General features: G+C 46.2%; 1 protein-coding gene across 7 annotated transcripts in view; it reads left to right on the top strand.

Annotated features, from left to right (window-relative positions):
* sei (seizure) overlaps nucleotides 1-22,789 on the top strand; it is a 325,563-nt gene that overhangs the window by 144,362 nt on the left and 158,412 nt on the right. For all 7 annotated transcript variants that reach the window (XM_070531711.1, XM_070531710.1, XM_070531712.1 and 4 more), the window contains exon 2: nucleotides 4,256-4,486. In XM_070531711.1, coding sequence (XP_070387812.1) covers nucleotides 4,357-4,486 — 130 coding nt within the window. In that variant the 5' untranslated portion in view covers nucleotides 4,256-4,356. The remainder of the gene's footprint in view (nucleotides 1-4,255; nucleotides 4,487-22,789) is intronic.

Here is a 22,789-nt window from a genome sequence, read left to right on the forward strand (position 1 = left end):
CCCGAGAAGCTACTTCCGAGGCTATACATGCTCCGTCTGCAGCTAACAGCGACGCACATTAAAGCAGAGATCGACTGACTGCGGTAGAAGAGGAAAAAAAGAACTTGAGGTCCGTTACGTGCACAAGACCTGAAGCACGTGAATGTTCCGAAAGCTGAGCTGAGGCATCTACGTCCGAATTTGCAGAACATTTGAGCTCGAAAGAGATAAAGATCAACGAAAAAGTCTGAACACAACGCAGAGTACCCAGTTGCAACTCCGAAGGAAGCGCGAGAAGTCAACGCGCTCGAAAAGCCTATTTCATGCAGGACTGCTCACCGATTGCATTTAAGCGCAATGAAGTGCACTTTACGCCATTATTATTTCTTGTAACCGTCATATAGTTCCGTACAACAAATATTGTTTCTCTACTACATGGTAAGCTGCTCTTTATCAAGTAGCGAAATGAATTGGACTTGTATCTGATAACATCGCTGCATGTATGTGCGTTAACTGTTATTCTGGTCTTTCGCCAGCGAAACTTCGTGCAAAAGTACGCTAAGCTTTATGTGTTACTGTACCACCTGTTCAAGAGCTAAGGAGGGGCCAGTGGCGTACTTTTGCGCCATCATCTCCTCATGTCATGTCAATAATAATGAAAAAAGATAAAGCAAAAAAGAAAAAGAAGGACCACGAGAAAGTTAGGTGTCATGTTTCTTACCAATAATAAACGCGCACTGCACACAATATTGCGAACTAAAGATAACGACAAATGTAAAATATTATAATTTACGAAACTTAATGTACACGCATCCCTACGCGTCCTAATTGCGCGTCTGGTTTTTTTTTTGCATCGTGTAAAAGAACATCACGCGCAACCTCTTTATTATCATCGTCAGCAGCCTATGTTCATGTCCACTGGCAGGGCGAAGGCCTCTCCCTGCAAATTTCAATTACCCCTATCTTGCGCTATTCTAACAGCACCTGCAAATTTCGTGCCTGCCTAGTCTTCCACCGCCCTCGACTGCGCTTCCCTTCCCTTGGCACCCATTCTGTACATTTAATGATCCACCGGTTATATACCCTACGCATTACATGGCCTGCCCAGCTCCATTCTTTTCTTTTTATTTCCGCTATTCTGGTTGGGAGTGCCGTTTACGAACGACTACTCCTATCGTACGGAAATGACCAAGAGCCCGGGGTGTGACTCCTGTGGGTGCGAGGAAACCATCGAGCACCTACTGTGTCAATGTATAACGCCTCTATCTGCGGGTAACCTTAAACCGACTGGACTCAAGACCGTTCTCCGAGTCAAATATACTCGGACCGTGGCCAGACCCGTGACTGGCACGAAAAGTGATTCGTGCACTAGTACAATACTTGAAGTGCAACGGCTTAAGGGACCGTTTATAGTGTCCCTGTGCATCCTCCCAAGCGCACTCAGTGCTTACTCTCTCCATTTTCCCTCTATAATCCCCTTCCCCCTACTCCCAGTGCAGGGTAGCGAACCGGATGCTCTTCTGGTTGACCTCCTCGCCTTTCCTGTCCTTGCTCTCTCTCTCGGCTATCGGCTATTCCCGTTTGCTGTCTGGTCTACGCATTCACTCGCTCAGGCCCTCCGCGTGCGTGCGCGAGCACACCACGGCTTTCCTACCCCTCCCCTCCCTCCCCCCTCTCTCTATCTTATCTTTCTATTCCCTCTATCCTGTTCCCCGGAGTAGGGTAGCCAACCAGAAGCATTTCTGGCTAACATCTCTGCCTCCTCTTTTATTTCCTCCTCCTCCTCCTCCTCCTCCTCCTCCTCCTCCTCCTCCTCCTCCTCCTCCTGTCTCTTAACGTCGGGCCTTTGCCATCTCCTAATTCCCGTTGGTTTCGTCTGCCTCTCCTGTGCCTTTCTCGCTCACCCTCTCACCCTCTCCCGCAGATTAGCACGTAGGCTAATACTTTGAAGCCGGCAAATCCTCTTCATATTTAATAAAGGGCGCCGTCTCTCTCGCAACAACGAAAAGAGCACACTGTCAACAGAGCACTCGCAATGGAATAAACATAAAGCGAGTTTACCAGCACAGGCGAATAAAATGGGCGCTCGTGGAATCCTTCACTTTTATTTTCCTTCTGAATTTCAGTTCTTTCCGCAGCGTCGGCGGTTAGCACACGTCCCTCAGGGTATTGTGGCATGGCGAAGCCGGCAACCTCTTTATCATTTCTTTTTTTATGTATTTATTTGTCAGGAGTCTTTCCGAAGCTCTAGGAAGAGCAAGAATACCCAAGCCATACAACAAAAAAGAAAACATACGAGAGCTTGAACTCGAATTTCGTGCGGTTAGCTGAGATTCAGTGCGCCTTTGTGATTCCTTGTGTCTTTTATGCTTCGTTTAAGAGCCAGCGAAGCGAAAGGAATGGTGACCGCCCAGAGGACTTGTGGCCTGGCGCAATTGAACGGCCGAGTGATTCTATCGCAGGGGAAAAAAATCCGAAGCATCGTGCTTTTATGTAAATCTTCTTGAGGACGATCTGCGGGCTATCGTCATCTTTGAAAGGCCTCTTTGTAGTGTCGTCGACAGCCACTCGCATGGCTGGAGATTTTGTATTTCTTGAGCTCATGCGGTATTTTGGTTTGTTTGCTTCTTGGCCCTCGAGTCGTGTTTTGTGTTTTACCCGCCTTCAGCAAGATCGCGAGAGAATCTTGCCCTCATAGCAATTCACAGCACATACTTAACGCCGTTGGTGTGTCTCAACGTTCTCGGCGTACTCTGATGAGGGCAACAATTAATTAAAAGTAATTTAATCTAGCTTATAGTAAGCGTAGTAGAGGGCACACATTTACAGTAAATTATGGGGTTTTACGTGCCAAAACCACTTTCTGATTATGAGGCACACCGTAGTGGAGGACTCCGAAAATTTCGACCACCTGGGGTTCTTTAACGTGCACCTAAATCTAAGCACACGGGTGTTTTCGCATTTCGCCCCCATCGAAATGTGGACGCCGTGGCCGGGATTCGATCCCGCGACCTCATGCTCAGCGGCCCAACACCATAGCCACTGAGCCAGCACGGCGGGTGCACACATTTTTAAAGTGAATACGGTCTCGTTCTGCAAGTGAGCGCGGCCGATCGCTTTTTTTTGTGCTAAGGGTCCTTGCACGTGGCCAGCGTTTATGTACGAGTGCGAACACGTCCTGTATCTTTAATTTTACTCTCTCCTGAGTGATGGGTTAGGTATGCTGGGACACAACCGGCGATAAAAAAGGGGCTTATCTTCCCATTTTTTCTTAACCTCTTAGGATGTGAACAACAACAACAACAACAACAACAACAACAACAACAACAACAACAACAACAACAACAACAACAACAACAACAACAACAACAACAACAACAACAACAACAACAACAACAACAACAACAACAACTGCTACTACTACTACTACTACTACTACTACTACTACTACTACTACTACTACTACTACTACTACTACTACTACTACTACTACTATTACTACTACTATTACTACTACTACTATGCCCTCCCTAGAGACTGTTGTGCGACGACTGCCTATGGTATATCTAACAGAAAAGGAAATACATAAAAATAGCAAACAAATTTAGTGTTTGTTTTAAGCACGCCAAAAGAGTCGATTTGCTGTCGCGAATATCGTAATTGCCGTCTCGTGGAACATGTACTGTCAGTATGAATTCAAACAAACAAACAAACAAACAAACAAACAAACAAACAAACAAACAAACAAACAAACAAACAAACAAACAAACAAACAAACAAACAAACAAACAAACAAACAAACAAAACAGTTGTTACACGTGATTGCATGGGATGACTACGACGTGCAACCACTGCGGCAATTGGTTTCTAACCAATTAATCCAAGGCCTACGTTTTGGAGCCTAAATTAAGCCAGTATTACAATCACCGCCGGCACTAGAAACGTAAAGGTGCAATCCAGTCGTTCTCAACTTGTTCGGATTTGAACTGACGCTGACAGAACATCGGGGCTGTAGCACGATACAAGGAAAGCGTCAGTAATTGGTGTTCGCTGGCCGCCTTCCTTCCTTTAACTGAGCGAAGATAGGTCTGGTTACATCAGTTTCCCACAGAGGGAGAGCGTCTCAATTTGCTTCAAGCGCAAGGACTTGCTCCGCTAAAGTGAAACTATTTGGAATGTTGAAAAAGAAAAGGCATTACGATATGTACTTGGGTACGCCCACAAGACTAGTGAAAGTGAGCTCTGTCGAGAGCTAAGCGTCTCTTTTCTCGCGCAGACCGTCGCTTCCTGGTGGCCAACGCGCTGGTGGACTCTCTGCCCATCATCTACTGCAACGACGGCTTCTGCGAGCTGGTGGGCTACACCCGGGCCGAGCTGATGCAGCGTTCGTGCGTGTGCGAGTTTCTGCACGGGCCGCTCACCGACCCGGACGCCGTGGCCGCCTTCCGGGACGCCCTCGACAACATGATCGAGCGGCAGACCGAGCTACTCTACTACCGAAAAGACGGTTCGTCGCATGCTTGTGTTGACCACTCTGTTGACGCGGGTGGATGCATTCACCCACTTCACTGCCACTTGAGTGCTCTCTCTGACTTCGTGCTATGCGATTTCTGTGACGCGAAAAACGTGAATGCATCTTGTCCATCATGGTCAATAGTAAGAACAACGTAGAAAGGACTATAGTAAATGCCCTGAAGTTCGTGTCCAGGGTATGCTCTGCTGCATTAAAACGACCATTTGCTTTCTTTTTTAATGGAAGCAGGAGTTGGGCGCACCGCTGAATCGCCGTTTTCCGAGGGGCCCTATGATCAAGAAGCATTAGTGTACCTTGCTTTTCAGAGGCAGTAAAGTATAAAAGCGGTTAGGTGGAGTGTATGATGCTAGCTGCACGCACTGCTTTTTAGTATAGCCGACGCATATCTTTGGTTGCTGGACGGCTTATCACGCCTCCGCCCCTAAATTACACATGTTCTTGGGGTCTGCGTAGAAAGTTTGTTTCAACAGTGCGTTGCTTTCATCTGATGTGACGTGGTTTTATGCGAGAGCTGTTAAGTTTTGTACACTGCACAATCATGTGTTTGGAGACAGTTATATATATATATATAGTTAGGGAGTTAAAAAGGAAAGAAAAGAGGAAGGAAAGAAACAGCAAAGAAATAAAGAAAAGCTGTACGCTTTTATAACTGTAGATATAACACCGATTGCGATAGCAAATTACTGGATAGCTGTACGGAGTAAGGATAGTAGATTTATGGGCTGTATAAACTTGCAAACATTCGCTTACTAACTAAATTAACAATTATAGAATGTGTAAGCGTGACTCAATGAGGACGTAGAAAGAAACAGACACTCAGAGACAGCGCTGTCTTTGTGTATCTGCTTCTTTCTACGTCCTTGTTCAGTCGCACTTACAGCTCCTATCATGGATGCAAACCAAGTAGCCCGCCAACGTCTTTTAACGAAATTAGCAAGCATGGTGTCACGCGCGCACAGGTAAACATGAACAAATCTCGTTCGATGAGCGTGGAAACTCGCTGTCAAAATACTGGAGTGAGGAATAGTGGCAGCAGCAGTCGAATTGACCTCCGTGCAACTCTCACTTCAACGCCAACAAAATGTCGGAAGCACAGCGCATAGGAAGCTACCGGCGCTATGCGCACTCAGCAAGCATCGCGGACCACTTTGAAGATAAGGTCCGCGCGGGCGCGTACTTTGGCCAGGTGGCAGATCGCTTTCAAGACACACTAGCGCCGGCAACGCATCCCTACGGCATTCGCCAAAGGCATCTACTACGATGTCCGCCATCAGCGTGCCCAAGGCCTTAGTAGACGCCGCGGTTGTCTCCACTCTGTATGGAGTGGCGGGCGAGGAGGACATCGAGGCACCCTAGCAGCCGCCAGAGAAGTCAATACACATTACAGAGCGAAAAATGAAAAGCTCAAAAAATTTATTGACTTCGTCCAGACACATAACCAACAAACTACAAGCTGGGTAGCTGGAGTCACCGCGAATCATCCTAACATAGCTGCACCTGCTCCATCCGCCTCCCCACCAGCTCCTCTTAACAACGGCCAATAACCAGACTCTCTCTGTTTGAAGTGTGGCAGTGGAACTGTAGGGGGTTCCGAAAAAAGAAAGTGCATCTCCAACAGTTTCTAGCCTCCTCTTCTAATGCCCCTGCGGTCATTGCGCTTCAGGAAACTCACGGACGAATCAGCTATAATCTCTATGAGACCACTAGAGTCTCCCAGCCAGACACGGCAATTCTTACGCAAAAGCACTTCACTGCCAATCACTCCCAATTCGACAGCGTCGATATAGAGCATTATTCGCTAGAAATAATTCCTCACAACAATAATCCATGGGTCTTTACATTCTCAATATCTATAGTCTTCCACAAGACAAATGTCACCGCTTTGACTACCTCTTTGCAGAAGCCATTGCCATTGCCACCCACCATCCCCTTTTAATTCTTGGCGATTTTAACGCACTCAACCAGTTGTGGGGTCACCTCGTTTCTACTCCTATGGGCAGAGCGCTATGGATCCACATACAAAACCACACACTCAGATTACATAACAACATCGATGCACCAACCAGGCTAGGCAACAGCGTAGCCAAGGACACTTCCCCCGATCTTACCCTTACACACAGAATTCAACACGCCACATAGCACAACTCACAAGTTAACCTCGGCAGTGACCATAATATTATTGCCACCTCACTACAATTCAAACATAAACCCTTTCCATTCAACCCCCTGAGAGGTCTGCCAGATGTCAGCTCCCCCAAACATAAAAGACATCTCAGCTTCGGTTCAGCAACTACACTCAGACGCTCAGACGCACACTAACACTCTGCCACCCGAAACCGCCGTCACTACCGTTGATGCCAAGCTTCTACACATATGGAAAGCTAAACAGTCTATTCCAAATGGTGAAAGAGGCGACGGCACAACCGAAGGTTAGGACTCAGACTTGCCAAATTAGACTTGCAGATCCAGGAGTACGCCACACGACTGGCCTGCCAGTAGTGGGGCCAGGTATCTAAAAGCATGCATGATAACCTCGACAAGCGCACATAGAAACCCTTGCGAAACTTATTAGACCCTGCCACGTAGCGGACACATCACAACCCCAGCATAAGCAAACTGCTACATGCACACAAAAACAATCTCAACGGACTCTTCGAGGACCTCCGCCATAAACACCTACCTCCCGCTCAGCATTATGACATGCCAAAGTACACTGGCGAACCCTACGAGCTACTAAGCGCCGCTATCACAGAAGCAGAGGTACGCCATACCCTAGCCACTCTGCGCACAATGTCACCACCAGGCCCCGAGCTTATTAACAACAAACTACTTCACCGTCTAGACGCCAGCTTTGTCACAGCCATCACGGCATACTTCAATCACTGCTTAGTTCGTGGAAAGATGCCAGGGTAATTTTTATCCCAGAGCCAAACAAACCATTGAGCACTTCTAATTTCAGGCCTATATCACTAACCGTTGGTTTAGGTAAAACCCTTGAACACGTCATCTTCAACCGACTCAGTAAATACATGGAAGGCAACAATTTTTATCCATGAGAAATGGTAGGTTTTCGAAAATCTCTTTCATACCAAGATTCTAAACATGACATCATTAAACCCAATAGCAGTCTAGATGCGCAAGCAATTCTGAGTCTGGACCTCCATGGAGCCTTCAATAACCTTTCACATTTCGACATCCTGCGAGAGCTCAATATCATTGGAGTTGGCGGAAAGACCTATGAGTACATAGGCACCTCCTTAGCCAGTCGTACCGCAACAATACATATAGGCACAATCCCTTTCGTACGCTTTGGGCAGCTACGGCACGCCCAACGCTCAGTGCTCCCCACTTTTCTTTTTAACCTCTCTATGATGCCGATGGCGCGAGCATCGCGATCTATTCCTTATCTCAAGTTTTCGCTCTACGCCGACATCACTCTTATAACGACTGGCGGCTCCGATGGAGGGAGGAGGGAAAGAGAAAAGCAGAAGGTAGGGAGGTTAACCAGAACGAGGTTCCGATGGAGAGATTCAAGACAGTCCGCAGGCCGCATCCAGCATGGTCGTGGCTCATGCAGGGGCTATGAATCTCACGCGCTCTCCTAAAAAATCCAAACTACTTCTCCGGCCATCCCACCGGCGGGCCAAAAAAGACATGTATAATATACAGGTCATCCTAAACCACATCCCTGTTACTAGAGTTTACAGACTCCAGGTGTTTGGTTTACATATTCAAAGCAACCGGCTCAACACATATACCTTACATACATTCTACACCACAGTTGATCACACCCTGCGTCTTCTAGGGCGAGTCTCCAATAAATATGGCGGATTAAAGGAGGCCGAACGTCTCCACTTGGTCCAGGCCTTCGTTATCAGTAAGATTACATTTGCAACGCCATATCTACATTTTTTAAAATCAGAATCAGATAAGATCAGCACTCTTTTACGCAAGATATATAAATTCGCTCTGAGGATCCCCATATGGACCTTCACTGAAAAGCTCGTGCTTACTGGCACCTTCAACAGACTTACTGAACTCACAGAAGCCCATCTCACATACCAATATAGCAGGCTTTCTAACACCGCAACAGGTTGACACATTCTACAAACTCATTTTATCACTCCGGCACCCATCATCAAGTCTAAATATATCTTTACACATCACATACACGAGAACCTGTACATCTTTGGCGCTGCTGCGTTTCAAGAAAGGCACCAGCCTATATGACTTCTTGGGACTGACTCAGAGACGAACGCTTGATTGGGGGTGTACCAGTGTAAAGTGAGAACTTCTTTCTTCCTTCTCCTCTTTCCATACTCTTCGCCGTTCTCCAGTGCATGGTAGCCTACCGGGCTCGGCCTGTTTACTTCCCCGCCTTTCCGTTATGACTTCTCTCAATCTCTTTTAGCTTGAGGACAACTCCAGTTTCCCTATTCGAATGCATGTAAAACGAAGAAATGCTTTTATGTGACAAGCACTGGACTGATCTGAATGAAATTTGTTGCGTTTTAGAGAGAAAATTAAGGTAGAATAACTTCGATTTAGAACCGGAAGTCATTAAAAAAAGTCGCAGTATCGCCGGAAAGGCGAAGCGTCGGTTGCGACAGGAAATTAGTAGACAGATATACGAAGTAAGGATAGTAGATTTATCGGCCATATAAACTTGAAAAGCATTCGCTTACTTATTAAATTAACAAACATGGTGTCACACACGCACAAACAAACATGAACACGTCTCTCTCCACAACCGCACACTGTCGCTGTCAAAACACTGGAGTGAAGAAGCGCAGCAGCCGCAGCGAGCGAATAGGCATTCTTGCTGCCTTTGCCTTCAAAGTGAACGAAGCGGCAAGAACACAGCACATACGAAGCTTATGCCCTCGGCGCACTCTCTCCCCATCGCAGATCGCTGTCAAAGTAGTTCCCACGCAGCAGCGCCATCCGTAGCCGTCAACGGAGTAGAATGCGGGGAGGGGGCTGCCTCCCCCTCGCTTTCCTCTTTTGCTAGCGCAAAATTGAGCCTCCATAGTCAGCTCACCCTCGCACCCTTTGACTCGCACATACAGCTTAAGGCGCGGCGACGGTGATGTCGCAGTTCGACTTTATACGGAACATCACGGCGCCGCCGTGCAGCCGGTGACGGAATTGCGCCTGCAGTGTCCATATAATTGCTATCGCAATAAAACAATTACCGAAAGCTACTAAGGTAAAAAGCAAACATTAAAGCACGAAGCTTACAAATCTGTTATTTGCATCTGTTAGAGCATCTAAAGCATAAAAATCTGTCGTATGAATTTGCCGCTTATGTAAATTTGTTGCACTGTTGACGAGGGTTTCGCAAAGGTCTTACTCGCAAAATGATGATATTTTCAGCGTTGTACGATTAGTTAATTTTGTTCGTAGGTGCAATTTACAGAAATTTTATACCATTCTTTTATTGCTGAGCTAGAGTTGTAAATTAGATTCGTCAGTGTTTTGTTTTTTTTTCAGTTTTAAAATTTTCAGCAATTTTTGTAAAAGAAAGTTGGTGGCATTGTTGGGAAGAAGAATGTCACTAGAAAGACACGTCGCCATCGAATGTCCCGGAGGCAGGAGAAGATCGGTCCGCCAGAAAGTGCCTAAATAAAGCTTCACTGGCGATTACGATACACCCTAACGCGAAATTTGAGCGCAGCTCCATACGTGTTTTAGTTTCGGCTAGCGTGGATAATTTGTCTCGTGTGGCACGTTGTAAACGGAACGAAGTGTGGCGCGACTGCCTCGCTAAATATCAGATCGCGAGAGGCAGCGAGTGGGAGGCACGTGGGCGCGATTCAAAGCAGCCGCTGCAGACAGATATCTGCTCCTGCAGTGCTTTGTTTCCATATATGGTATCGGTGGCGTAATCGGTGAACAAACGATGCGCGCTACTCTGGCGCCATCTCGTAGCTATCGTCGCCGCGGAGCCCGTATTGCGCGGAACTATGCTTTTCTTCTCACGTTTACGCCATACCCTCCTCCTCCGCCTTCCTCTTCGTGCTCTCTTCGCTATCGCTATCTTTCACCCTCTGCTGTGATCGTTCACTCGGTTACGAGGGACACCGGCGTCGACGCTCGCCGCAAGAACGGGCGCCTAAGAATTAAAAAAAAAATGTGCTTCTTAGAGTCACCATCATGTATACCACGTGATACGCAATCCGAGAACTTAAATCGCGATTTGCACAGTCTTGTGAAAGCTAGATTACTTCTTTTTTAAAATTAAGAAACCTGATCGACTTTTGTGCAGTGTTTGGCGAGAAGGACATTTCTCCGTTTCGATGTGATTAGCTAGGAGGCCGACGCTTGTACTCACAAGTTAGAAAAGAAAAAAAAATATCGCTCTTTCAGAGCGCAGCTCTTAAGCACCCATTCCTGCTGCGAGCGTCGGCGTAACCGAGCGAACGAGCACAGCAGCGAAGGATGAAAGAGCAACGTGGTGTGCAGCGGCTTATGAAAGGCGGCGATAGAGAAGAGAGTGCGAGGAGGAGAGCGTGAGAAGAAAAACGTAGTACCTCGCAAGACGTGTTCTGCGGCAGTCGCTACGAGATGGCGCCAGAGTGCCCCGCGTTGTCCGTTCACTTCTTTATCTTTCGTCTGTCACTGATTTTCACGGGCTAACAAATGTTAAACCTTATGCCTCGACGCACGGCGCACCTGCATGTATCAGAAGTTTCTCGAATGTCATCGACAGTTCTATCATTGGCTGTTGTCACCAAAGCTTTTTGTAATCTGGTCGTATGCGCGAGGCGGATTGTGTAGTGCTTTCTGGAAGCCATGCGGGCATCAGCGATTACACTGGCACTTTAGACAAGTCATGTATAAAAGCCGACTCGCTGAACCCGCAGATCAGATTTCCGACGATCGCCATACTGCTCGCTGCCATAGTTGTCCTTGAGTGTTACTTGTTTTGTTGGACACAAGTTCGCCCAATAAAGAGAAACTGTAACTAAAGAGTAAAGAGTAATTTGTAAATTGAATAGAGTAATTTGTAACTCACAGTTTCGACACTGTCTTTCTTCACTGTCGCTATCACGTGGCAATATAAATCATTAATAACAAAGCCAGTTCTTTCTGAACAATGAGCAACGAAACAGATGGAGGTGCTTCGTCTGCTGCAGAGGCTCAGCACCACTACCGAGAGGACCCTGTCGTTCAGAATCGAATTCTTTGCCACGATATGTCGCGAATTCAAAACACCTAAAGAGCTTACGATTACGATACTCGCATTAGGAGTATCGTAATCGTCGTGAATTATTTTTTCTGAGTTACCGCAACGTCAGAAAGCTCTGAATGGCTGCCTGTACAGCTATTAGACGCCTTGGTGTCCGTAGTGTGACTGGAGGCGGCGCGTGTGCACATGTATAATTAAGGAACACGTACTGTGTCACGCCACAGTGATCCCATTTTTTTTTCTAAATTTGTTTCACCGCATAACAGCTCTGTACAGCGGCGAAGCTAACAATGGACCCAGTCAATATGCAATTTAAGTAGGCATCTGGCTAATGCGCACTCCTCAGCACATGTCTCAATCTGAAGCGAACAGAGGAAGTCCCATTTGCCTATACACGCGAAGGGCGTGGAATTGAATCTGACTTCAGCTAGTTACCTACCGCTTAATGGCAGTTATAATGCTACTACATTGCATGACACCCTTTTTTATACGAAACCCTCAAATGACACATTGGGCAAAAAATCCGCCATATGTAGTGTGTGGCAGCGAAACGGCACCTAAAGTGCCATTGACTGCGACGACACGTCATGAGCGCGCCTCGATGGTGCAGAGCTGGCGAAAGGGCACACCTGCTGCTGCGTTATCGCGCCAGGTGTTGCGTGACGGGCAAGGGTATCGCCTCGACGCCGCGTCCCCCTCGCTCTTTCTCTCGGAATACTGTGCTACCCGCGCGTTCCTTGTCCGCGCAAGCTCTCGCCTGCATTCGAATTGCGCCTCGGTAATGCCAAATCAAAACGCACCAAGCCTCTCAAAGCGCTCGCTTGCCCGCGAGGAGTTCGTGATTCCGGGGACTGTTCAGCGGCGTTCAGCTGAACATTATTACTGCTGTCGCATTTACAACTCATGAGAAGTTTATGAGAGTGGCTTGTTGGGCTAGTTGGTACATGGCTATACTAGGAGAATGCCAGCAAACTTGAAAGTAGAAAAATTCAAATTTTTCCACTGTCAAGTTTGCTGGCATTCTCCTAGTATAATCATGAGAAGTGTTGAGGCGTCCTCGGACTTCATTTTGTCGTGGTGGAGTTGGGCTTGTTTTTCGGGAGATTCATGCTGTTGTACTTACAATCGGAAGGATTAATCGTAATTTAGGAGGCTTATGGACGAATCTTGATAGCTGATCGACAGGCATGGGTTTGTATTGCCTATATGACCCCCGACTTGCAAGCAGTAATGCAAATGCGATTGAATGATCGTAAAATAAAGCTTTCTCTTTAGCCATAGGGGCAGAGGGCACTTAAATGTTTGCATTAGTCCGAGAAATCGGGAAGTCCTTGAGCGGATATTTTTTAAATGTTTTTGCCCATGAAAGGTAATAATAGGAAATAACACCAGGAAAGGTACTGGTTCTAAAACGTTCATTTACGCTGTCAGAAAATGTAACATCCAGATTATTCCTCAAGTTATTATTTTCATGCTTGAAGAACATATGTTTTGTCCGTTTAACATTTAATTGTAGCCCACTCGCGCTGAGCCATGTTGACATATCATTTAATCATGCACCTGCATTTTCAGTTATTTGATCCACACTATACTCGTTAAAATTTACAATTCTATCGTCAGCAGATAAAGCCGTTTTGGGCATATTTCGAAGGTTAACTACATCACAGGCATAAAAAAAGGAACAATGTGGGACCCAAGATCGAGCCCTGCGGTACACCAATCTCTGTAGATTGTAACTTAAAGAAATGCCATTTCATTGTGTAGATTTTAATCTCAGGGTAAGGTAGGTATCAAAAATGGCTGTGGCTTAGGTAAGGTTAAGCCCAGGATGCGAAGCATACTAGCCTTTATTTTAGTTGTTGAACCACTGTTTAGCCTGGTGAACTGCTGTTGCTTGGCTATATTTGGTTCGGCTAGACGAAGAAACAACTCATGCATTACTTCTTCGCCTTCAAGAGTGGAACGCGACAGCGTTCCCGTCGACCCGCCAAGGGGTGTAAGACAATGGGCTACAGGGCAGCGACTACGCGCCCCGCATTGGACGCGGTGAGCGTCGAGCAAAGCAGCGTTCGGCGCGGCAACGAAATGTGCGCCTGAGCAAGAGACGCACGCCTTAGAAACAGCGCGTTTCTAAGGCAACACCGCATTCACTAGAGGCGCTTTTGTACCACTTTGAAGCGTTGTACTCGTGGCTCAGTGGTAGCGTCTCCGTCCCACACTCCGGAGACCCTGGTTCGATTCCCACCCAGCCCGTCTTGCAAGAGTTGAGCCAAAGCCACTTCTCCTCTGTCGTGACGTCACGGTGTCACGTGATTTCATGGTCACCGCCGCGCCTGAGGAGCTGGGTTGAGCCCTCGTAATATGCTTCGCATAAAAAATGGCTGTGGCTTAGGTAAGGTTAAGCCCAGGATGCGAAGCATACTAGCCTTTATTTTAGTTGTTGAACCACTGTTTAGCCTGGTGAACTGCTGTTGCTTGGCTATATTTGGTTCGGCTAGACGAAGAAACAACTCATGCATTACTTCTTCGCCTTCAAGAGTGGAACGCGACAGCGTTCCCGTCGACCCGCCAAGGGGTGTAAGACAATGGGCTACAGGGCAGCGACTACGCGCCCCGCATTGGACGCGGTGAGCGTCGAGCAAAGCAGCGTTCGGCGCGGCAACGAAATGTGCGCCTGAGCAAGAGACGCACGCCTTAGAAACAGCGCGTTTCTAAGGCAACACCGCATTCACTAGAGGCGCTTTTGTACCGCTTTGAAGCGTTGTACTCGTGGCTCAGTGGTAGCGTCTCCGTCCCACACTCCGGAGACCCTGGTTCGATTCCCACCCAGCCCGTCTTGCAAGAGTTGAGCCAAAGCCACTTCTCCTCTGTCGTGACGTCACGGTGTCACGTGATTTCATGGTCACCGCCGCGCCTGAGGAGCTGGGTTGAGCCCTCGTAATATGCTTCGCATAAAAAGAATAGTAGTGTTCCTCTTATAACATAACAATTTAGATTATCTATTTGAATCTCGTGGTTGATGAGTCGAACGCTTTCTTGAATTCCACGATGAGGCCAGCTGTTGGTGGTTTCTTTTCGATATTGTTTATTAATTCACTTGTTAGGTTAATTATTACCATTCCAGTCCATTCTCCTTTCTGGAAGTCATATTGTTCTTACGCAAAATTATTCAAGAGTCTTCAACTATACGTCTCTCGTAGCCGCTGAGTTACTCCATAAATCAATCAATCTAGCTTAAGCAACAGAAGTGGCTACGCTGTTTTCGTCGCCTAGCATAGCACGCACAGATAAGTGAATCTGAGAACTACATTATGGTCCTCTTCAAGATGGCACTGAATAAGTCATCATCCCTTGCTGCGAAGGAAGCGAGGAGTGGACGCAGCGAAATAATGAATAGGAACAGTTCTAGGTATCCAAGAGGGAAGCTCTGTCACACGCTGCGAAATGCCTGATGCATAAATGAGGTTGCTGCTCCGGTTACGCAGGCTGCACGTTTTCACCCAGAGAAGCCGTAATGAAAACCCGCATGCCGTTTCCAACCCGCATGCCGTTTCCAGTCGGAGTCGCACACATTCCAGGCAGACAGACAGTCAGACAGACAAAGAACTTTATTTGCATTCCAGGCAGTCCACGCCCGCATTGAAGAAAGGTATTAACTCTGTCAAACACGGTACTAGGACGCGCTACCGTTCTGTCGAACAACGACACGTGGAAACTGCGTTCGTATTTCCATGTAACATGGCGGCCGGTCCACGTCAGGCGTTGATATCGCGTTTAGCTTGTGCCCCCTCTTAGACCTGTTCTAAGAAATAAAGAAATAAAGTGCATTACTGAGAAAAGTGGCTACGAGTCCGCGGCTGGCGTTGTTTTTTATATGCCAGGTGACTCGGTTAGCCGTTAATGTTTAGAAAATGTGGATGCGCTAGTCTCAATGGCTGCGGAATTGGCAAAAATAAGACAAAGCAAGTAGTGCATAATGACTGATTTGTAAATGTACTTACTGTGATGGCGGCACTCACTATAAACGAATCATTTAGTCTCTTAGGCGTTGTTCGAGGTGAGACATTTGTGCTTGAACGTGCCTTTTATCTTTCACAGTGCTTGAGTGTCGTCAGCATGCGTCTTCAGATGCTGATGGCTGAAACTTGACCAAACCAGTTTGTTTCGCGAGGTGGTCCAAAGCGGATCCCAAGCATTTCCGGCTGACCTAAGCAGTCTTCCCGTTCTGCGAACTCCTTAATGTTTCCTGTTATTTGACGGCAGCTGCAGTAAAAGATGCAGGAAGGGAAGCTTGCTGGCTCAGCTTCACGAGCCTGGTGGTAGACTACTGTCAGCTATTTCTGAGATTAAAGAGAGCAAATGATAAATGAAAGGTAGGGAGGTTAACCAGGACTGAGCCCGGTTGGTTACTCTACACTGGGGAAAGGGAATAGGGGACGGAAAGATTAAAGAAGGAGAGATTAAAAAATCCCTAAGGAGAGGGGCTTGGGGGGCGTTAGGGCAAGGAATCCACCGAGCCCATCGAAGGCTACGTCAGGTTGTAGGAATGAAGGAAAAAGTGTTTATCGGCTTAGCTAGACAGCTCTAGTTACGGAAGCCCACTCCATGCAGGCGCAAGTTAAACGTCCGCGTTCACATGAGGACCCCCAGCACCCTGCTCGAAAAGTCTCCGCATTTAATACCGTCGTCTTCTCTAGGCGAGTCGACTAGGGAGTCTGAAGACTGTCCAGGAGCAAATCACTATCGTCGAATCCATTGCGATGCCACGCCCATGCTCGCAACACTCCGCAGTAACCCCGCCTCTGAAGCCCGATGGTATGGAATATGCGGTGGGGTAGCAATCTGCGGAATCCAAGGTCGCAGTCGTTGTTCGCTAGCATTGGATAGCCTCTCTCTCTCTCTCTCTCTCTCTCTCTCTCTCTCTTCATCCTTATTTCAGGCTGTCAGGTAATGGTGGAATGGTGGCCTTTTGTGGACCCGTCAAGAGTCGGTGTCCACGCTGCATTCACATCTGGAAAGGCGCTGATGGATGGGTGGGTGCTTGCCTTGTGGCAAACATCTAATTAACGCCTTTGTGGAGCTGAGACGTAACAAACAAAAGAACGGTGACAGTTTTACGATAAGTGAGCGAAGTCGAAATGCTTGTCCTGAGCAAAATGAAGAAATGAAAACAAGAGAAAAACACGGTATAACAGTGTCGTCACTTTGAAAAGTGGCGTGAAGGCGACAACAGTTTCACGCTGCACTGGATCCTCGATACGCGGCGCAATAGAAATCTTATAGCTGCCTCCTTCGGGAAGCCTTAGCTCCGCGAACACGGTCAGTCATGGCCCAGTTGCTTTTTGCTCCGAGTACAAAAGCCATTGTCGGAGCAATATCAGGGAAGGTAGGGCTGAAGGCAGCCAGCTTGTTCTAATTTTTCCCGCCAGAAATCCTGACATTCGGCTATGAAAAAATAAGAAGGAAACCAGACTCCGATTGTCCTTTTTGGTCTTTGGACTCCATTGTGACAGAAATAAGTTCAAGCACTTTCATCGGTCAAAAATACGACATGAATAAAAGAACATGTAATGCCCCCCCTTCAATTTTACGTTAATAATATTTGGGCAACTACTAGGGCCCACAACGACCCCTTCAATGCACCAGAAATACTGTTATAAATGTTTATCGTTGTAGGACGAATAATCGTTTCAGGAAGTGAAAGCAGGCATCCAAAAGTTCTGATGGTCGACAACATGTCGTGGCCAGTAATGAAAAAGAAATTGATGAAGATCAAAAAGGAGGCTTGAATGAACAGATAATTTTGTTTGTACGACTACTGGCTGTTCCTGCGCGTTTCTTCTTGTATTCGGCAGTGGAAGGAGCGTTAATTACGATTCTCTGCTGCGATCGCGTGCGGTGATCAAGAGCGGCTGGGATCCTGTGCCAGCGCTCCGTATCTCTGTCCTTACTTTTTCTAGTTTTTCTACCTCCCACTACCTCGTCTCACATTGCAGGATAGCAAGCCAACTTTTATGTTTTATTTGACCTCCTCAGCCTCCTCCGTTCTTTGTCATTTGCCGTTTCTCTTTCTTTGGCGATGAACACTCCACCTGCAGTGGTTTCTTTCTGGTGACCTTCAATTGCGCAGGCGAGGCTCCTGCGTCGTTCAACATTGACGCTCGAAAGATCCAGTAAACGAAAAAAAAAAAGCATCAACCTAATGTCACCTCCCTCATATTCCTCCTAGGCGTCATGAAGAGAGTTGGCGTGTAACTGCCACAAATGGGAAAAGCGTAGAAAGCAGAATTCAATTTCAAAACTTTCTCTCCTGTTTCTTTTTTCTAATATTCTTTTTTAGTACTGCGCGATGTTCGATGCACCGTATACGATATACGTGCCGTAATTCAGGTCGAACAACACCTACAACCGCGTGAGCAAGACAAAAAAAGTCGAGCCGCAGACCAGCGCACACGGCAGCCAACTTCGGCTCCAGACTCTTCACGCGGAGGAACCCGGAGAAAGATTGCCCCTGATTTCGTTGAGTGATGCGCAGCACACTGTAGCGTCGATCGCCCAGCCCGGACGGTCGTTTCTTTTTCTTCGGTCACGATCTCTGACACGGGACCGTGGGTGTCGGGCGACGTGGATCCATCGGAGCGGGGCAATCTAGGCGCGGTAAGACGCTTACGGGGTGCGCCGTGACCGGGGAGCACAAATGGCGCGGCCCTATCGTGGAAGGACCGAGTCACCGCCAAGGTGACAGCTGCTGGAGATCGCAACGTGAGGAAGCGCACTCATGTAGGCACGACCGAGCCAGGCGTGTACCTGGATCATTTGCTGCTCTAGGGCCGAAAAAAAGAAAATCGATTTGACTACGCTTCCCTTCCCGTTGTTTCATCTGCGAAGAAACGGTCGTGGGCCGCAAACTGTATTCTCGGCGTGGGCGCAAAATAATCTGTATTATGTAATTGTTTTTTTTTGTTATAATTATTGACCAAAGATCGCTGAAACTAAAAAGCGCAAGTACCTTTACTGAAACAAAACAAGGAACCCTTTCTTTCCCCTGAAGCTCTATGATTTAGAAAGTCTGTTGCGTTATATCGTCGTGTACACCATGTGAAGGTAGCGTGAAGGTAATTTGTAATAAATATTTGGCATAATTTCTGGTTTTCGTATCGGATTATCTAACCGGTTTCTTGACTACTATTCATGACGAACAATTGCTATAGATGCACTATTTGTGTTTCGACCGCTACGTCTACATTACCGCGAGTTTAAACGACAAACAAGAGAGAGAGAGAGAGAACAAACTGTCAGTCATTAGGCATGTGCCGAACCCGTGATGATGTTTGAGCTACTGAAGCTATCCGCATCTTTACAGCAGAGGAATGATTTGCACAGCTGTTTAGAGAAGCAAGACTGCGAGTCGGCCTAGTTGGAACAAATTCATCTTAAAACTTATTGTGCGCAACAAACAGGGACGAAGAATAGAAGAAACACAAGGACGTTGTTGTTAGAAAGCGCTCGGCCTTGTGTTTCTTCTATTCTTCGACCCTGTTTGTTGCGCACAATAAGTTTTAAGATGTTTAGAGAAGTTTCTCTCAGCAAAGTGTGAGAGTGAGACAAAGATTTAAACGGCAATTGAAGATGTTGGCCCTACTAGTAGTAGAGCTTAATGCATGGGATGTCGATGGTCGAAATGGGTGTCATGATTACAAGAAGAAAAAGAAGGACGCTGACAAATTTGTTTAAGGAATAAGTACGTGTTAGACGTTTCGGGTTTCATACCCAAGCCTTGTTCACAGATCTTGCTAACACATCATCATCATTAAAGAGTCACCTGGACCAAATATACCAAACGCGTTTTTGAAGTGGCGTATGGAATGGTGTTTTAAGTGTTTGTATGTCGTATTCACGAAATCTTTACGCAATGGTTCCCTACCGCATGACTGGAGGATGGCCGGAATCAAACGATTGCATAAATCCGGGAGAAAAGCACACGTCGAGAATTAGCGACCTGTATCACTCACATCTATACATCAAGCAAAACCTTAGAGCATATAATTGATAAACATATATTATATTTCTCAGAAGAGCACAAGGTACTTACGGATGTTCAACATGGTCTTAGACGTAGCTTTTCTGCGTCTACTTAATTGGTTGAGGCTGTGCAAGATCTCGCACATGTGATTATTGAAGGAAAGCAAACCGACATTATATTGATGAACGTTCGCAAAGCATTTGACAACGTGTCACTCAACAAATTAAGTCATAAATTAGGGTATTATATAAAAGATAACTAGATACTTACTTGGATTGCAGCCTTCCTTTCTAACAGACGCGAATTCGTCACCTTAAACAATGCTTCTTCTAGCAATGCAGATGTTGCGTCTGGCGGCCTCCAGGGATCCGTTTTGGGACCACTTTTATTTCCGTTATTTATTAATGATATTGTGACAGAACTTTCAGCTTCCATGAAACTTTATGCAGATGACTGTATTTTGTACGAAGAAGTATCTTCTATTGATGATCAGGTGCGTCTAAATAATGACCAGCGAAGGTCATTGTTTGGTTTGCTTGTTTTATGAGAATTTTTATCAAAATTGCACATAGCAAAAACCTCTTCAATTTGCATATAGTGTTGATGATAGCATATTTCTGTAGGAGGCAACAGAGTACAAATATTTGGCCCTGTGGATAACGAACCATCATTCCTGGAGAAAGCACGTATATGCCGTTATTGCAAATTCTTTGCGTTAACTGTTTTAAAGCGAAAGCTTTACCGGCCGCGAACGAGGAGGCACATGACGTCACAACGCGCGCTTTGCCGCGGATATTTCTCTCTCTCTCTCGCTCCCTAGTCACTACTGCGCATGCGTCACTAGTAGTACCGAGCCAGAGCTGTTCCGCCGCTTCGCAGCGCCGCGCCTTTCCGCTTCCGCCGTTTGGTATCACGTCACACGCGTTTCCCGTCGTTGCGCTCGCTTCCGCTCGCTTCGACAGCTGCGTGGCGTGCCTGATAACATGTCGGAGGATTGAAAAGGAGAGCTCTCGTGCGCCTGAACCACACCTGAAGCGGCAGTATGGACGGCGACAATTCTGATAAGCAGGAGGATGCCTGGAATCGACATGGGAACGAGATGAAGAGGAAACGAATCGCCCAGGAAACAGGCGAACAGCGCGCCGAACGATTGGCTAAACGCCGCAACATAGCTAGACAACCAGATTAACCTGGACTTGCAATAAAGATTAACCAAAGCTAACCATGCTATGTCTTAGCTTTCGCTACGTATATCCTGGCATAGCCGAGCTAAGCCATTGCCAATTTTTCTTGAGGCGCTCACTGAAGTCATCGAAGTCGAGTGCTAGTTTGTTAGAGTGCAATTCCTTTATTCGTCCGTTGTTGGAATGTGTGGTAATTATTTGGGACCCATTTACTCAATTAAATATTTAAAAAACTTGAACCTATTGAACATAAGGTAGGCTTCTTGTCGATTCAAGTACGGATGTACATCTGTTAGTGAGCTCATATGACGCAGTGGACTATCCCAGTTGACTGTGTGCAACCGTGTCTGCTGTATAAATTTCCGCTTTCAACTTATCAACGGCCATTATTACGTTACCACTTACAAGTTTTTACGTATTCATCAGGTTATAAAACAAGACGAAGGCATAACAATAATACCCTTGAATGCATGGAATATTGTTCTTTCTCTAGGACAGTATAACCAAATGGAGTAATCTTAATACCGACATTGTTACCCAGAATTTCTTACCAACTTTTGAAGGTGGTTGCAAATGTTATGAATTTGTATATGTTTATATGATTGTGTGTTTTTATGTATTCTTTAGCAGCGTGTCTAGAATTCTTTACGAATTTTGGAAATGCTCGCAATTCTAATGAATCTGTGTGTGTTTGCATGCTTATATATTTCTACGTACGTAACCTACCCTATATTTACCTGGTATTAGAGCTCAGCATCTGTAAATAAATAAATAAACAAATAAATAAATAAATAAAATGATCATTTTGGATGGCCCAGAGTTGCCTGCGTCGGCGATTGCGTAAATCTGACGTCATGAAATTGGAATAGAAACGTATTGGAATAGTTTTACGTTATAGCGCCCCTTGACTACGCAATGCTCCCATGACTGCTGGTATCTCTGATGAATCAAATGCCTTTTCATAATCCTTGAAAGTCATATAGAGAGGTTGATTGTACTCCGCATATTTCTCATTTACCTGGTAGATGACGTAGATGTGAGCCATTGTAAAAAATCCCTTCCCGAAGCCATCCTTTTCGCTTCGTTGATTGAAGTCAAGCGCTGCCCTGATTCCATTGGAAGTAATCTTGCAGAATATTTTACAGAATACTGAAAGCACACTAATGGGCATATAGCTCTTCAATTCTTTAATATCTCCCTTCTTATGATTAATGGCATTCTTTCAGCTCTCTGGTGCAGGTGAAATCTTGAGGCATTGCGTGTAAAGGGCCGCAAGCATTTCAATCAAAATACCTTCATCTTTGATTAAATAGACTATTTTTCCTTCTTTCTTCGGCTCTTTTCCCCAGTACATGTCTTGCAAGGCCATTCTAAATTAATCGCTAGATATATAAAGTGCCTCTGTATCGTGTTCATTACGATGAAGGTAGCGTATCAGCTCTGGGCACATATACTACTTATTACCAACACCTTTTTGACCAGTGTTCGCTCTGTTTTTTATCTGCGCACGTATTTACTGCCCGACTAAGCAGGCATCTTCAAGTTATCAATTTCATGGCCGAAATAGACAGGAATGAAGGACTATAAACGACAGAAGGAAAACTCCAGATTCAGGTGGCTTTCTGATTTTCTTAACTCGATTACAGAGAACATCAGTCAGGCTCGCATTAACACTCGCCCGTAGTCGAAAACTTCTGAGTTCCCCAAGCCGCAAGGAACTCCTACGCTCTTAGCTGAAATACCATTAAAAAGAAGCCTTCCGCAGCCTACACTAACGATCCGCCCATTTTCCAATATTTATTAACTCATAAGTGCCACTTTTCGAACTTTTGTGACTGCACCGCCTCCTCTCTCCTCCTCGGCGATTTCGAAGACCA

Source organism: Dermacentor albipictus, chromosome 1, assembly GCF_038994185.2.
Source record: "Dermacentor albipictus isolate Rhodes 1998 colony chromosome 1, USDA_Dalb.pri_finalv2, whole genome shotgun sequence".
NCBI classification, from domain to species: domain Eukaryota; kingdom Metazoa; phylum Arthropoda; class Arachnida; order Ixodida; family Ixodidae; genus Dermacentor; species Dermacentor albipictus.